Consider the following 18,452-nt stretch of genomic DNA (forward strand, 5'->3'; position numbering starts at 1 on the left):
TCGATTTGATTTTTTTAAAGCATTTGACACATAAAAGCCTACAAATTCACCTGCAAAGAATACCAGTAATGATGTCTTTAGATTATGTTATAGAAAAACTAGGCTAGGGGTCGACGAAACCAAAAGGTACATGGTTTCGCATCTTTTAAATATCCTCCCTTATCTCTTTTAAGGGGCGGGTAACAGTATTTTTTTGTTTCTACATAGGGCGGCGTTTGGCCAGAAACGCCGCTTGAAACTGTATTCAACACGAAATAAGAATTTACATGTTTATCTTTCACAAGTCTGTTCTTTTTGGCGTGTATACATTAGCTGCCCTTGGGGCAAAGATATGTAATTAAGGGCGCAAAATTACCTGCAAGAATTCCGTTTGTTTATACGTTACAACCGGTCAACCAAATTATTTTGAACGATATCAACATAGTCATAGCTTTGTTTAGCTCAGCGGCAATTGACAATTAAGAAAGGTATGTCCGTATAAGGAATGGGTATCAATTCAAATAATTAAACCCACCGGTTAGCTAAGCTTTACAATAGACCCAAATACTCAAATTGTTGAGGTGTGACTAAAACTGTTTTGATTAGAACCAGCCAATGATATTACACAAAAGTGGGTTTTATACAGACAAATCAGCATTGTAAAGTTTGTCAAGTTGTGCGCAAAGTGACCACACGTTTCTTTTAGACATAAATTCGACCAATATAATTCGAAACAACCACACTATAACTGTTGATTGCTACTTTAAATTTGACACGACTTAATCATTACTGAATTTCGATTGTGTGTTTAGGTATGTTATGCGGAGAGGACTGTTAATGGTTTCGATGAACAAGGATACAACCTTGGGTGTATGGCTTACACGGTAAGAAAATGACTGTATGATATTAGTAGTATGCCTTTCAGAGAAATCATGACTTGACATGGTAGGTAACATGCCATATACACGCATATTTATGCCTCATGAGAAGTCAACGGTACCGCACAGCATTGTTGTATTGTTGTTGTTTTTTCTCGCCACATTAATGTGTTCTCAGCATGCAAATTCAACGAAATTGTGCAGCCCTGTTAAAGTTTTATTCATTTCACGCCACATGCACACACTATAGGTTTCTCCCCACGGAAATTTATTATATATGTTGTCCAAATCTCGTTACAGGCATGCAAAAACGTGTCAACAAGCTCACAATGCGTTCACTGTTGTGCAGAAAATCTGTGCAACCATGAAGCATGTGATGTACCAGGTTTGGATTTTTTTAATAAAATCTAGAAACAATGTTAATGTCACATGAACGTTTTCGACACGATATAGTCACGACATACAATTATGTCGTTATGATATGAAACATTCTGCAATCATTTGTTAGCCGATACACAATGTTGCCTTGTCTTAACCTTCAATTTTTGTTTTGTAAAAAGCTTAATGCAAACTACGATCGATTATGTGTGCATTTACATGACACAATAAGTGAAGGTATAAGTGAAGGTATATTCAGGATCCATATTTATCAACGTCGTGAGTCTGAGTTTCAGCCTCTAAAATGAGATTTTTTAAACTTAGATTTTTGAGAAGGTATACACGTTCTGTTTAACAAAAGATGGTACAATAACCGTAAAACTAGTTAATTATTACATGAATACAGGAATATCATTCAGAAATCTCTGAAATCTCTACTATCAGCCTCAGACCTCAGACTAAATGCGTTATGGTATATGGGCCCTGAATAAATTACCACTCATATGATCACGTATCAGCGTTACGTCTTGTCTCCAGTGTATGAAACATTTAGTCTTGAGCTCACAAGTTTGTTTCATTCGTTTGTTTCATTGTAAGGCTACAATATTGACAACTTTAGGTACATTTTCAATTATTATTTAATCCCATAAATCCAAATATATGTGCTAAGTTTATTGAACTCTTCGCTTTTGTTGCATTTGTTATTCCAGGCTATCCTCTAGACCGCGATGTTATATGATACAGTTGCCCAAACAATCCCCAACCAGAGAACAGATGTCATAACGTAGATGTTTGTAAACCCGGGGAGGTATGGATTCTGTTCTGTTTAGTAATTTCACTTACCGAATGAAATAGGTGTTCTTCGTCATCCCAGCCGAGGGCAGATGTCAAAACATAAATGTGCGTTCAACCGCGGAGTGCTGTAAGCGCCAAGTTATTTCAGGAAATAGGAGGTTCAGAAAGATTTCCTCTCGCAAAGGAGGGAATGACAACCTTTCAAAAAATTGGATTGATGCAATCAGAAAAGCGACTGACAACAGTCTTAATAATCAACAATCAATACTCTGGCGATGCAAACCAGTCCGGGAAAGCAAGATAACCATGAACACGGGATTCGTTCGATGTATCTTATAATGTTATTTGTCAGGTGGTTTCATATTGGCCGAATTATTTGTCTGAGGTAAGCAGTATTGTTCTTGGCCCGAACGGCGAAAACCAATGATAGTGGTAGAGGAAAATAACTATTCGCAAATGAAATCCACTTATTAACATTAACGAATAGTTTATAAATTAAATATTCATTTAAAATATTTTAAAAAAGCTTACTTTTACAGTGTGTCATGCACACTCATATATTTACAACATATAGTGATAGTTATGTCATTACGACGTTTAATTTGTGAAAAACGGATACTCAGATTGACTACGCTTTGATTTCTTAACGTCTTTGGCCTGTTTTTCAATTCAACAGGAATGCCAAGTTGTCGGAAGAGACATTTTCGGACGAACAGTTTATACAACAAGTTGCGTTGTGAAAGGGGTATGTTCTCCCTCGAAGCATAACATTTTACTCTTATTAACACTTTGTTTTAGATTGAATTGTTTTACTATAGTTTTTTTTTTTCTAATCCAACTTTTGACTATGTAAGTGACATATTAATTTTATCTATATTTAAATTCATTGCAGTAAAAACATTTGTTTGAACTTTTTATGACAATACATTTTGAACCTTATCCCTTCGTTGAAGGCTTGTGGTATCTATTCACCTGTAGCCGGCTTAATTGGAAAACGTTCTGAAGTTAATCGGTCAAGCCAATCGGATTGAGTAGAAGGTCACGTGAACCCAAGTGTGCAGTGTGCTGCGACACTGATTTGTGTAATCGAAACTGCATTAATGCGTCTCCGATTGGTAGGTACAATAGATGGAGGGTTAATAAGGTCGAGGGCTGAACGCAAATTTTAACAATGTATTTACTTAAATAAAAGTAGATACAATCGTTGTTAAACCATCATTCGAGGTAAAAAATGCAAATATTATGCAAAACAGTAACTTTGTCCTGCAATTGTGATTTAAATTATACTCGCATTTTGCGCTGGTCGTGTCCAATTTCTGTAACTCTGATCGGGATTGCCGTATCCATATCTTATTTTAGGTCACTCTGAACGTGTTCCCTTTCATCACACAACACCTGTATATCATTAACTAGGTAAACCAGTTATAAACGAACGGGGCCCATATTCATTGAAAATAACGCCTTGTGTTTCAAACTCAATACGTAAACCTCCTTGTTGAATAAATATATGGTTGCAATGATCTATATTACTAGTGTGATCGCAGTCATGAATTCGAAAATCAGACATATATATAAATATCTGCAATTGGAACAAATCATTATTTATTTCGTCTTTTTGTGTTCATATTCAATACAGACTGAAGTTCAATTTTACACGAATATACAGCAGAATAACAACAAAACGACTCTTAGATTATCGATTTACGTCTAAGATCGATTAAGAGCTTAATGAAACGCACGCTTGTTGTCAAATAAAATGATGTTAATGTCATGAATTTCTCAATCAGAGTCTGAGATTAAGACTGTAGGCGTTTGCGAATATTTGGACAAGGTATTTCGGGGCGCATCTGAGATTGGTGGTCACGAAGCCGTACATGTGGGTTTTCTCCGTGTACTCCGGTTTTCCCCGCAACACAAGACCACACTCTCGCGCAATATCGTGGCAATGAGAGCGTTCTAGTATGAGTTATCCTAACTTTCTGCACAATTATTGTAAGATATATTATGATAAAACTAAGAAACTTCATTACCTAATACTCCACAATCTTTATTTTTTTACGTACTGCAAATTCTCTGGATATATATATGTATGCGTCAAACTTACGATTTACACTTTGCATCTAAAGCATTGAACATTTATATTACTTTATAAAACACATATTTAAAATATTAGCATACAGACAACAATTTAGAACATAATCTTAAAGTATACAATGCATGCATAAAAGTTTGAACATAAATGTGAAATAAACCGGGTAAATGTAATATATCAAATGTTGCTACAGAATGACACGCCATTATTGTGATTCCAATACTTAGCATTAACATACAATTTCGTTATTTTTTATTTTATTTTTTATTATGGTTGTTTATCTGATCCAACACCACTGAAAGGTGTACACAAAGCTGGGTCCCAACAAGAACTAATAGGATATCAGAATAGATGTAATGTAATGGTTGTAGGCTACACCTCTGTCGCTCCTGTTTTAACTACGCCAGCTGGTCAGTCGTCATGCAAAGACAGTCTAGATACGTGCAACCTGCTCGACAAGGAGTTTTACTGCAAGGGAGAGTATTTCTCATGGGCTTTGACCAACTGCAAAAGCTATTGCTGATATTGTAATTACACAAGTAAGTTTTCAACAACGAAATGAAAACAAAAATAATATATATTCCTTGTTAACACTCCTTCAAGAAGATCTTGGCAAACACCATTCATTTTGTCTGATTTTACTGATAAATGGATGGTAAATAATAGTTTACCACATATATACTTATACGTATAAACTATATCACATGTATTCTTTGTCGAATGCAATGTTTTATATGGAATATTGTGAATATTTCAATCCATTACTCGACCCATGTACATCATTACAATACAGATTCTACTTTTTCAACTGCTGCTGATACAATGCATACCACGACCCCAGTTGAACACCGCTATTTTGAACACCGTTTATCCGAAATTATCGCTATTCCATTTGGTATTTCACACCTATTTATCAATCATTATTTCGAACTCGATCATCTCATAGGTTTCACACCATACTGTGAATACACTCGGGCATCGGCTTCAGGTGACAATGGAGCATAATTAGCGCTTGTTATAGAATAACAATGAACACGTGAATGTTACAATCATCGATGTCAGAAAATGAGTGATTGATTTGTGTGATGTAGTGTGTATATAATTGCTGGTTATCACAGCCTGAATATAATTTGAAAATGTCGAAGATTCGATCTCCGCATTGCTCACTTGACCCGCTACCGAACAATCCGGAAATGGGCCTGGTACCAAAACGTGAGGATACGATTTGCATGCATGTGCAGTCGTTTTGTATTAAATGTTTAGTTCTGTTTTGATAAAGAAGTATAGTAACGAATTATTTATCATGTATTAAACAATAGTTCAACAAACATGTATACGATGATCACTCAAACCGAATGTATCGAATTGATAACGTGTAACTGACACTGCAATCATTACGACGTAATACTTCACGTCATTTTTAATTTGCGAACGCTGTCATTTTCTGAAAATTGTCAATCCGAAATATCGCTTTTTCGAAATATTTCTTTGGTCCCTACGATTTCGAATTTTCGGTGTTCAACTGTATAGCATAACAATACAGATTCTACTTTTTCAACTGCTGCTGATACAATTCATAAAACGAGCCAAGTTCAATATTGCAATACAGATAAGACTATTTAAATCTGCTGCTGCATCAACAATGCATGCATCGACCAATTAACAATATTGCAATATACGTTTTACCTTTTTCAGCTACTTCTCCTACTTAAATTTACACATCGACCCTTTGACATTATTGCAATACAAAAATTTCCTCGTCCATCTGCTGGTGCAGGTGCTGCTTGTGCTGCAATTTAAACAAAAAGTCCTGTACAGTATCGAATTACAGATACTTCTTCTTTCAGCTGCTGTTACATTTCCTACGACAGCAACCCCTGTGTTAGGTGATAAGTTTGTTTTTTTATTCGGTTCTAGTTATAGTTTGTTCACTCAATTTGAGTATTGCTTTAAAGACTTTATCTGTGGTGGTTGCTAAGTGATGAACACATAGGACTCTTGATCAGATATTCAGTGATACGATCCCCACTCTGCGCCTCTTGATCAGAGGTTTAGTGATACGATCCCCTTTCTGAGCCTCTTGGACAGAGGTTCAGTGATACGAATCCCACTCTGAGCGTTTTGATCAGAGGTTAAGTGATACGATACCCACTCTGAGCCTCTTGATCAGAGGTTCAGTAATGCGATCCCCACTCTGAGCCTCTTGATCAGAGGTTTAGTGATAAGATCCCCACCCTGAGCTTCTTGATCAGAGGTTCAGTAATGCGATCCCCACTCTGAGCCACTTTATCAGAGGTTCAGTGATACGATCCCCACTCTGAGCCTCTTGATAATTTTTACTGGTTATCAGCAAGGAAGGGTAAATATATTTCAAAACTAAATCTATGTGTGTCGCCATAAGAGCTCTTAAGAGATTATGTTATTTCTTTCTTCTAGACATACAAATAAAATTACATTAAGACTTTAGTTAGTCCTATCGTTTAGTCATGCAGGCTCTGTCTGAGCTGCTGTGATGTTAGTTTCGCACAAATATTTGGTTTTAATAAACAATGGCGTTCAAAATTGAGATGTGCTATATTCATTCCTATGAATACTAGCAACAACGTAATCATAATTCAAAGTTTATGTTTTAAACTTACTTTCAACACATACTTATGTAGTGAACACATTATTTGTGCCACATCGATTGTGTGTGTACGATACATGATAAGAAATTGAATATATGAAATCCAAAAGAAAGTCATTTGTCAATCGACCCTGACAAGAATGTTCTTGATGATTAAGGGTAAGGGTTAAAAGGTTTCAATTGCTTCTCATCTTATGCCACTAAGAACTGTATTAAAGACCCCCCCCCTCCCGACAAACAAACAAACAAGTGAATGTTTACTTACAAACATGTCTCATTGTGTGATGTTTTGGGTTAAAATCTTCATGTGGTATTTCAAATATTCACTAGGGGTTGTATTCAATATTTTAAATATCTCTACATCTGTAATATCCGATAGAATCGTCAATGCAAGAACAGTTTTAGGTGCAACCGTCCGTCCACATATCTCCCTGGTGGTACCTTGTACCCTTAAAGTCACACGCCGCTGAAACGTCATACATTTTCTTTAACCGAATAGATTGAACTGTTAAGCATGCTTAAACTAACATAGTCTTTAAAACCAAGCGAATCATTAAGATCTTAGCATTATTGGATCCATAATCAACATAATCTTGAAACTGTTAATAAAAAACATTCATCTAGTGTGATTTCATAATACATTTTGAAATAACACGCTTAAATGTAAGTCAACCAACTATTTCAGATGTCGCCTAACTTTATAGTTTTGTACCAGGTTGAACATGCATTTCATTTTAAGGTAAAAAATAGAACCAATTTACATAATGAGTTGTTGCCCGGTAAGCCCGTAAAATTTGCGGGAATTGTATATAGTTTAGAATAGTATTCTAAATAACGACTTCAATTTTTAAAAGTAATTCAACTACTCATCGGTCGCGAGAGTAGTTTTGTGAACATGGACCATACCTGTATTAACGATAGAATACTTAATTAAATATATACAATATTATTTTGGCACAGTCTATATGGCAGACGTCGACTTGGAAGGGGGGGGTGCATGTATTTTATATCAGAAAGCGGGGGTGTTTGTTTGTTTTTCGTTGAAGGAGTGGGGTGCGAATGTCTTGATTGCATACCTCCTGTTATTTTGTTTAAGGAATTCATTATCAAGAACAAGAAGGCAAGTACTCGTCAAATTATTGCCCTTACATCCACGGTTTAAAAAATTTCCAAACAATTCATTAAGTCTATCTGATCAACAAGCTGCTGAAAATATTTTAATTTACGAATTTTCATCAATTCTAAGTCGGGATGAGCAATACTATTAGCAATCAGCGATTGAAGACTACTTTTGTACTTTAATATAATATCATAATGACCATTAACAAATTTTGAGAAAATTTTCCTTAATTTATGATATCTAAAACCCTGTTTTAGAAGTTTTTCCGTCATTAGTTTACTACGAGATCTGCAATTTTTGACATATGTACATATTCTAGCGAATCGTATCGATTGTGCAATAAAAACACCGGATGATGGTGAGCTAGGAACATCCCCATCTGAAGATGGGTATTTAATTTTTTTGAAATTAAAATCATCACGTTCATGATCAAGAATGATATTCAAGTTATCTTTCCTTACTTCGAGTTGCAGATCTAAAAATGCTTTATATTTGGATGTATTATATTTATCAAGTCGCAATTGTGAAAGGTAAATAGATTTAATATTATCTGTAAATTCCAGAGTATCCGAACTAAAATATCGTCAATATATCTTAAAGTGTTATTGAATTTATCAACAAGGGGAAGATCTCCAGACTTAGATATTTTCAACATATATTCACTTTCATAGCAATATAAAAAGATGTCTGCCAGGAAAGGTGCATAGTAAGCACCAATTGGAATGCCTATTGTATGCTTATATAAACATTTACCGAAGTTTAGAAAAGAATTATTCAGTACAAAAGTTAATACTTAAATGATATCTGTGCATGTCCAATAGATATATTTATCTGAGGGGTCATTGGTAAAAGAGTTTTTTTATTATTAACTGCCATATAAGTAGTTTTCTCCGTAGCCAAAGTTTTTTCGATAAGAGTAGTCAATGTGTCTGTAACCAAATACTGTGGAATAGATGTATAAAGTGTTGAAAAGTCATAATAATTAAGCACTGAGACCTTATATCGTCTACTTTTAAAATCATAAACTATATCTGCATGATTGTTGATGGATCAAAATAGTTTAATTCCAGAGTTCTCATAAACTTTGCTACTATATTTTTTCACATGCGTCTCAATTGAAGTTAAGCAGGATGTAAGTAAAATCGAAACCTGTTTAGTAAAACAAGAAATGAAATAAGCTATAAACGTGATTTATACGTTTTTTATACATTTTAGGAAAACAGTGTATTGTTGGAATGTTTATATGATCATCATCCAACACAATTTTAAATTAGAATTAATGATTTTTAATAACGCTTTGTTCATCGAGTTGGTTAGGAACGTAAGTTTTAGTAGATTGCAACCTTTCAATGATAGTCTTTACATAATATAATAAAACATGTCAATCTATGATTACGTTATTAGCTGCATTGTCAGCTGGAACGAGCACCATTTTTTTATGTAGGGATTTGATACCTATGATCAGCTTTGGAGTTATCGAAATAGACTTTTGGGGGAGGGCCAATGGATTATTGTTAAAAAAACTCTACAGTCCTATCTATTAGGGCCGAGATTTTATCCATCCACGCCAACGTGCTATTTAAAAAAATAGTCCTGAATACAGAAACATTAACTCTTCAAAGCTGAGAATTCCTCTTTCACTTAGCAAAACCTTATAAAACTTTTTCAAATTGTTACAGATTCACCTTTATGTCATTTTTTAACCAATAAAACTGCATATTTGCTTTATCTTCCAAACTTTTCTTTCACTGCAGCAGGTGCTTGTCTGTTGGTTTTGTTCCTGTTGTTCTCTTGTTGATAGCACAACATAACATAACATAACATAAAGTTTACTTTCATTGAACCATGCGCACTTTATTATTAAATAAAAACGTGTAAATGCCGTATAATTATTTAACATAAGGAATGTTTCAAAATATCATATGTGAACGAAAAATGTTTTTCATGAGTAGTAATTTTAACAATTATATGATACTACACAGGAATGTTTATAACATCAGTGTTAAATGCATTTAATTAATAATATAAATTGCTTTTATTCGTTTTGTAGCAAATAAACTGATTGTAACTGTCCGGTTGTTGTTTTTTTCAAAAATGAAAATTGGGTATCAATGGTGATTATACGACGTTTCAGCGTTCTGTCGATACAAGGGACAGTCCTACGGTACGGACGCTATTAGGGGTATCTACGACTGCCGTCATCTGTAAGCTATTAGATTAATTAGCTTGTCTGTTATGTTAAGAAACTTAAATGTCATCGATGTCGTCATAACTGTGTCACGAAACGTTTAACATAGCTGCAAGATATTGAAATGCTATCGTGTACATATACACGTGCTATCGAATATTAAATGCACATTGGTGATGTATATTCACCCCATGACTTCGGCTCGCTTAATGCTGAGTAATGCATGTAGTACTATGTTCGTTTCATACGAAACAATCCTACATCTTGTTCTAAACTTCGAACATGTACCTGAAACAAGAAAGAGTGAAATTTAAAGATAACATATGTGTTTGTTCCTTCATGTATATGAAACCAGAAAGAACGGTATTTCATGTTGTACCAAATTAGCATGTTTGTATGATTTGAACGTATATATGGAACTAGAAAATTCGTTATTTGAAGTTGTCCCAAATATAATATTTTTCTAATGATTTATTTGTACATGAATCTAAAACCAGAAAATTTGTTATTTTATGTATTTCAAATCTAACATGGTTTTTCTAGGTGTCTCAACTGGGATAATCTACCTGGACTCTGTCACCTTGAGCCTCCTGCCCCAGGGTTGTGCTGCGAGCAACCCAGATGTCCCAGCGGTGTAATCATCAATATCCCTATTGCCTATAAAGAACAATACCCTGGATACAACTATGCAAAATAGTTTCCTTTATTTTGTGATTTTGGGGGTAAAAATAATGCCGTTGCAATGACAACGAAAATAAATACTGAAAGACCACGTTCTAGTTGATTTTGGTTTTAAAAAACAACAATACAGTTATCATTCTAATTAATAAATTATGTATGAAATTTGATTTCCCCCTTCGACTGCTCTCATTTTGAAATGAAATTGGAAAATAGGGTTTTCACTTCTCTCGCTCGCTCCTTTTTTCGGCGGTTATCCGCTGGACAAAAAAAACATTGGTGTGACCTTAAGAGTTTCGTGAAATATACAGCATGCAGCTGCTGTACGTATCTTTGAGTGTGAATAATGTGAGGGTTTTGATAAATAACTTTTTATTACCTTTTTACGGCTATACTTAAGTTATATGCATTTGTTGATCTGATGTTATTTTATCAGCATTCATCAAAGCCGATTTCATAATATATTAATTTATTCATTTATTTATCTATTTATTTATTATTTATTTATTATTTCTTGATTGATTGATTGTTTGATTGATTGAATGATTGATTGATTGATTGTTTGATTTATTGATTGATTGATTGATTGATTGATTGATTGATTGATTGATTGATTGATTGATTGATTGATTGATTGATTGATTGATTTATGCATAATATGATTAAAATATTTTTCGCAGTTTGTCAATGAAATAAATTTATAGTTTTAATAATTTGTGTTTCGTAGATTTATGACCAAGTGGCTATATGGTTATGATAAAAAATGATCTCCGCGCGACTAATTGGAAAGCCATAAAAGTACCCGAGAAAAAGACAGTGCTGACACTTCTTAAATATTTTAGGTGCCACCTTTCAATATCAAAATAACATATATTAGTAATGCACCTCATTTCTTCGGTCACCCATGAATTGAAACAGTCGTCTGTGGACTAATCTAAAATGCATTAGGTAATTCCTATGATTTACTTAAAGTGATATAGCCTTATGTGTTTATATGTATATAAGTTTAGGAGTGAACCCCTCCTCTCATACCGTCTATCTCCCATGGATATATTCATAATATAAGGGGAAACTAAACTTTCCCGAACATTAAACGTGTACGGGAAACACATGTCCGTGTTTCCATTTTGTACGGGTTATGTTACTTGTATATTTCCGTATATCCATAATATACGGGATGTGTACACGCTAGTATATTCACCATGTACGGGAAACTAAACATTCCCGAGCCCTAGCCGTGAATTTATCTACCCATCATTGTCGAATTCAATTATTTTGTATCATAAAGATGTCATTGTAATTTCTTCAAAGGTTGTTAAAACACATAAAAGCGTTAATATTTCTACAGAACGCGACTCCTCTTACTATGCGAAATACTTTAAAACGAATAAGTCAATGGTGTATGTAATAAATGTTGTTTAAAATATATATGCTGTCAAATGTAACACCACTCAACATTGTCAAATTTTATTATTTTGTATCATAAAGATGTCGTTTTAATTTCATCAAAGGCTGTTAAAGCCCCAAATAGCATTTACAATTTCTACAAAACGTGACCTTTACTTACACATTGCGGTTTTTCTAAGTAACACTGAAAAAATGTATACAAGTCAATGGTTTAAATATGGTTTATATCATATGTTCTGTCAAATAAAACACCAAATTTGAATTACCTTTCTTGATTACAAAATTCAAAACCTTTATAACATGGGTGTACGGGAAAGAGTACAATTCCGTATATCCGTAGTGAATGGGAATTGTTAGTGTTCCGTACACTTAGCGTATACGGGAATTTGTATTTATCCGTACATCCATAATATACGGGGAATTGTACATGCCCGTATATTCATCGTGTACGGGAATGGTATAATCCTGTACTCTCAAAGTGTACAGATTAGCATAAATTCCCGTATTTTCAACATGTACGTAGACCGTACATGCCATACACTCAAGATATACGGAGATGTACGGTGCCGTACATCCATCAAAATAGTAAAAGTACTTGTCGTTAGTCAATCAACTCAGTATTGTCCATTCTATTTATTTGTTATCCTTAACACCTCTTTTTAATTTCATCATCAACTATCGAAACACATTTAAACAATCAATTTTCTACAAAGGTGATTTTTCTGACACCGTCCTGTTTTTCTACGTGATCGTGATTTTTTTAAGTCAATGATATGAATGTCGTTCATGTCATATATGCTATCAATTTAAACACCCAAAGACCTAAATTGATTACAGAATTTATTGTTTTATTATAATACGGATGTACGGGTTAGTACGCGCCTGTACATCGAATCCCGTATACTCAAGATGTACGAGTTTTATGAATATACTGGTCCGAACACACCCGTATGTTCAACATCCCGTACACTAACCGTACACGTTGGATGTACGGGTTTCAGTGCATTCCCGTATATTGAACCATTTTCCACAGTGTGATGAAGACACTCGGTATGTTTTCATATGCACTATGATCATTGAAAAGGTGCCTCAAGTACAACAACCAGCCCTCTGGTTGAACGATAGAAAAACAGCCAGGTGCCTGCTGCGGCCAACCGAATTGTCATATGGGCCAGGCCTCTCCCATCGGCATTTTACGAGGCACAGCTGTCTATCAAAATACAAGAAATATCCAGTCAAAATCTACACATTAGCTGAAAACACCACTCGATACGGTTCGATACATAGCCAAATGGAATGGTCTGAGAGATGGTTTAACAATAATCATATCCTCTAACACATCGTGCGGTGAAAATATGTTTAAATTGTGCATTCTGAATGTTTGTCTGTTTTGATGAATTCCTTATATCCTGGACATAGTTAAGCGAAGGAGTTATCTATAAACAAGGGTGCCGTCTGTTGATTTTTGTAGTTAAAAAGAGGAGTAACCCATTATGTGTTCAAGTTAAAGATAGGTGCCCTGCTATGTGCATATTGCCTCTTGCAACATATATACGTAATTTCATTTTAATATCTTGATTGTATTTTGAATCCTAATTAATGATGGTCAATGTTCTTGCACTACGACGACACCAAGGTTATATCATACTTCCTCTCGTTTAAGAGACACACCCATCCATCCATCGTCCTCAAATACAAAAATAGCACGATTAACATACACTCAGAACAGAAGAAGGCAACGCTTTCGAATTTTCTAAAGTTTTTTCAAGAGGTCTTTAATACAGGTTGCTATTGAAATCTTTTAAACTTGAGGAAGCAAATTTACAAGTGTGGCTTATGAGCGAAATTATTGACAGATAACATTTATCAATGTTGTGAATGAATTAGGTGACGCGGTATCATGCAGGCATAAACCAATACTGTGGAGATTAAAGGTTACATTTCACTAATATAATAAGTGTTTTTTTTATAATGTCATACATTGTTTTATGTTCGCATAACATTCCATTTATATTTTGACCAAGGTTAAGGGCCAGGGCGAACTCGTATGGATGAAGGGAAAACACAAGCACAATGATTTTAATACAATATGGGTATTTATTTCAAACGATATAAAATGATGTAACGAAATATTATTTTGTTGTAATCGTTTTTCCGAAAATTTCATATTCGTGTGGACAAATCTGCCCAAGGGAGAATCAGCCAACACTAAGAGTCACCTAAGCCTATGCCTGTACATGATTTAAAAACTCTTAGTTAGTCATTTTCATAAGTGAACTACACTGTATATCCAAATGTACCGAGTAATGGGAAGGATGGAAAACTAAAATTATACATTGACACAAAAAGAAGGCGTTATTGTCTATACTTACGCTGCCGCCTGGCAAGATAGGTTGATAGGTTGAAAGTTGTGTAATTGCACAATCCTATTATCATATAAATTGAGAGTTTCATGTGTAGTGCAACAGGCACATGCAAGCTATGAGATGACCATTCGAATCAATCTCTACACATAAGAAGGTGTTATTATGTGCAAGTAAGTTGAAACTTTACGCTGTTGAGCAATAGCACCATTCAAAAATTAAGATCCACAGTAATATTGCAATATAGAAAGGAAACTAATTGAATTGGTGAACAAAATAAAATAGCAATAATATCGATATGCATATACACAATTATATCGAAACCAAAATAAAACAACGAAATCAGAGTAAATCGCACTAAACATCCGTTAAATTTGGCAACATGTAAAAGAAAAAAAATGCTACTAAAATTGCGTGTTTAATAAAAGTGTGGCCTTAAACAGTCAAGACTTAGACATCAATTTAAATATTATCGCACATTCTGGGACCAGTCTGAGTTTGATATACTGATAGTATAAACTGAAATTAAAGAGATTTCAGCTTGTTAAACAGAGTTGGAATAAATTGGGATCATGCTGAGTGGTTGGTTTGGGAAATCGTTGAGCAGGTTATATTAGCATTACTAGTATTTGGGCTGTCACCCTCAATTCAAAGTTGGCATTTACTACATTTTCAAACATTCTATCAATTGGGTTAAGATGAATTACGAGTAACGCAGTGTCACCAACAAGTCGTCTATTTCGTAGGTAAGGTTTCTCATAGTGGAAGTGATTTGCGATGCCTGCCAGTAATTGCTAACCACGGAAGAGAGTTGTAGATTGTTTTCGGCCTGCGACATCAGTCATGGGAACAACATTTCTCCACCTCTCCATAATATGAGCTAATAAAGAAAACTCTTCTCTATAAATTCAGAGGACAAGTCCTGGCTGTTGACATAAAAGAGAGGGGTTAAACCTGTTTAACAATAAAATAAAACCAAAAACATTGCATATTTACAGAACGATGTAATGGATTAAAATATGAAACAGAACATTGCATATTAGCTAGGCCATGTGGTATGAACTGTTACAGAAATCACGCAAATAAATTGGGGAAACATTGCATGAGGCGCGTGAATTGTTGATTAAATCACCAACTAATTTAAGAATATATTGCTAGAAAACAAAGCCATGTGGCGTGAACTAAATCAGGCAATAAATTGGAGAAAAACTTCCAATCAAATAGAAGCATATACCATGAACAAATAAACAAACAATTGCAAAGCATCAAAAACGCCGCGAATGTTTTTAAATTTAGACTTAAAGGAAGCGGATGCAGTAATCCACATGCCAAGTTTAAGGTACCTGGATAAAGCATTCTTTAATATTTTAATGAGATTGGATTTTGAGCTCAAGGTCACCATGGCCTTGACTTTTGACCACCTGACATCAAAACGATAGAGTGCCTGTCATGTTTGTAGGAGTTCTACCAAGTTCGAAGTCTCTAGGTCCTTAGCGTTCTTTCAATTGTTGGTAGGAAGAGTTTCATTTAGCTTATGGTCACAACGGCCTTGACATTTGACCCACTGATCTCAAACGAAAAAGGGTTCATCTGCTGGTGATGACCAACCTGCCTAAAATATGAACTATTTGGGACATAGCGTTCTTCGGTTATTGATTGGAAACCGATTGTCATGTATCAGACATCACAAACTTGACCTTAGATCCAGATATCAACATTGATATGATTCATCTGCTGGCCATGAGCAAGCATACAACCAAGTTAGTGGTCCCAGAGCCAAAGTGTTCTTTAATATATGAAAGAAAAACGATTTTTAACTTGACATTTGACCCGCTGATCTTTAAAAATCAATTTTCTTTCATATATTAAAGAACGCTTTTGCTTTAATACACCAATCATTGTTAACTTTATCACCGCATTATGAACAATGTCTTGTATCTCCTTAATGAACATTTTGATGACCCTGCCTTTGAACGGTTGGTGAAATAAACGTTACATAACATGCAAATGATAGAAACCTTGGTGAGATGTTTAAGGGTGTATCTTTTAAATACTTGTGTTTACAAACGCTGTTATATATATAACATACTGATTTGTCGTTTAATAATAAAAGTTTATGTCGCAAATAGGATGAACCATTCAGGGTATTATTTACTTCCTACTTCGCTAATCTCCTTGCTTCAAAAGAAGTTCTATGAAAACCTTAAGTTGAATTGGTTTGTTGTTTTTTTTGGTACATTTTGCATTGAGTGTCTGGTCATTGAATGATGACTTATAGTGCATCGTTAAAACAGGTCAATCGAAACCAATTATCGATTGAATTCTATTTTGGTGTTTGCCTAAACTGAGTTCACTCTCACCATATATTAGGCAGTGAAGTCATACTAAAACTCTGTTATGCCTGGAAGTTATGTATTACAATTAAACGAACCTAATCCTAGGTTCGCTGTTTTCCCTTGCCTTACACTGAATATGTTTGAAGAGTAATACATGAACTATTACCTTTACATGGTCGGAGCTTTTATTCAGACGTTACAGTATATGTTTCAATAAGGAACAAAACATGAGCTCCCGGACACCGCAGCTATTGATTGGTTTTGTATTTATGGTAAATTCATTAAAAGGCGTTCACATATTCTTTTGCAAATGTTAACTGTTTAATTAAAGGCCGAGATTCGTTGGTTCGGCGGCACGTGTGCGTTTCATTACAATTGAAGTGAGATGGATATGGCTTTAGAGATAACAGTATTCTAAATGATATATTTTATTATTATTTAGGCGTAAAATTTACGGACAGTTTGAATTATAATATAATGCTAATTTTCTAGAAATGTATGTATTGTTTCCCATATTCTAAATCGACATTTGGTTAATATTAACAATTTAAAACATTTTTCATTATTTGTTGATTATCAGTCACAATAAAGGATAGTGATCGCTCATTATACGACTATACACCCGGCAGAGCTATTTAAATAGTGTCATCTTACGGTTGTAAGCAAAACGTGCACGAGAACTTAGAGTAATCCCACAAGCCGATATTTTATATTTAGAAAGGCTATGATAATAGAGTTTATCTTTCAGAAAGATATTTCAATTTCTCTATTTATAAATCATTATTTATTTATTTATTTATTTATTTATAAACGCATTATTCGTCTGTAAGAGGACACTTGTGAAGAAAATTTGGCACTGTATTTATTCAATAATGATAAAAAAGAAAAACTGGGTCACGGCAAAAGCGCCAGTGTTTAAATAAACTAATCCAGGTTCAATGAACCAGTACTTGATAATGATTTACATCCGATAGGCTCAAAGTGGGGACAATAAAACCTGAAGTAATTTACAACACACGATAATTGTACTGATATAGGAATCTATTTTTGAACACAGCTATAGCGTTTCTAGGTAGTATGCACTTTATACACTTCTGAAGTCATGCCTCAGTATTTATTACATTAAGATCAATACATTTATATGTTGTATGTTACTGAAAATCGGAGTGCTTGCTGTTTATGTTTCTACGGATTTAAAAGGCTTGGACACGGAATATTTATATTCGTAAGATTCTTCTCCATTTCAATTGAATTGCTAGAATAAAAAAATACAATAATTAATATCTTTACTTTCCGGATAAAAAATAACGAAAACTAGATATCTCGCTTTTTTTTAAATGAAACAATTAAACTGTGACAATCGAAATAGTTAGCCTTCCTAACTTAATTTTGATTGATGCTTTTGATAAGAGACATTCTTTCAGATAAGTTGTTGGCGCATTTAAAATTCTTACATAAGAATATCAAAGATGCAAGTGGTTTTACAAATGCGTATATATGTTTTGAACGTCTTTATTTTGGCATTGTATCAGCATGGAATGAATGAAATAAGCGATATGTCGTTTAATTGCTTTATAAGCTTTACTAAGCGTAGGTTAGTTCTAGGGTCTCA

At 34.3% G+C, this 18,452-nt stretch overlaps 1 protein-coding gene across 1 annotated transcript in view; it reads left to right on the forward strand.

The window, feature by feature from the left end:
- Positions 1-10,753, forward strand: part of LOC128244074 (paramyosin-like) — a 41,008-nt gene extending 30,255 nt beyond the window's left edge. The window contains exon 23 of the mRNA XM_052962091.1: positions 10,600-10,753. Within this exon, the coding sequence (XP_052818051.1) occupies positions 10,600-10,753 (154 nt within the window). The remainder of the gene's footprint in view (positions 1-10,599) is intronic.
- The last annotated feature ends 7,699 nt before the right edge of the window (positions 10,754-18,452 follow it).

The sequence above is a fragment of the Mya arenaria genome, chromosome 8 (genome assembly GCF_026914265.1).
Source record: "Mya arenaria isolate MELC-2E11 chromosome 8, ASM2691426v1".
Lineage (NCBI taxonomy): Eukaryota > Metazoa > Mollusca > Bivalvia > Myida > Myidae > Mya > Mya arenaria.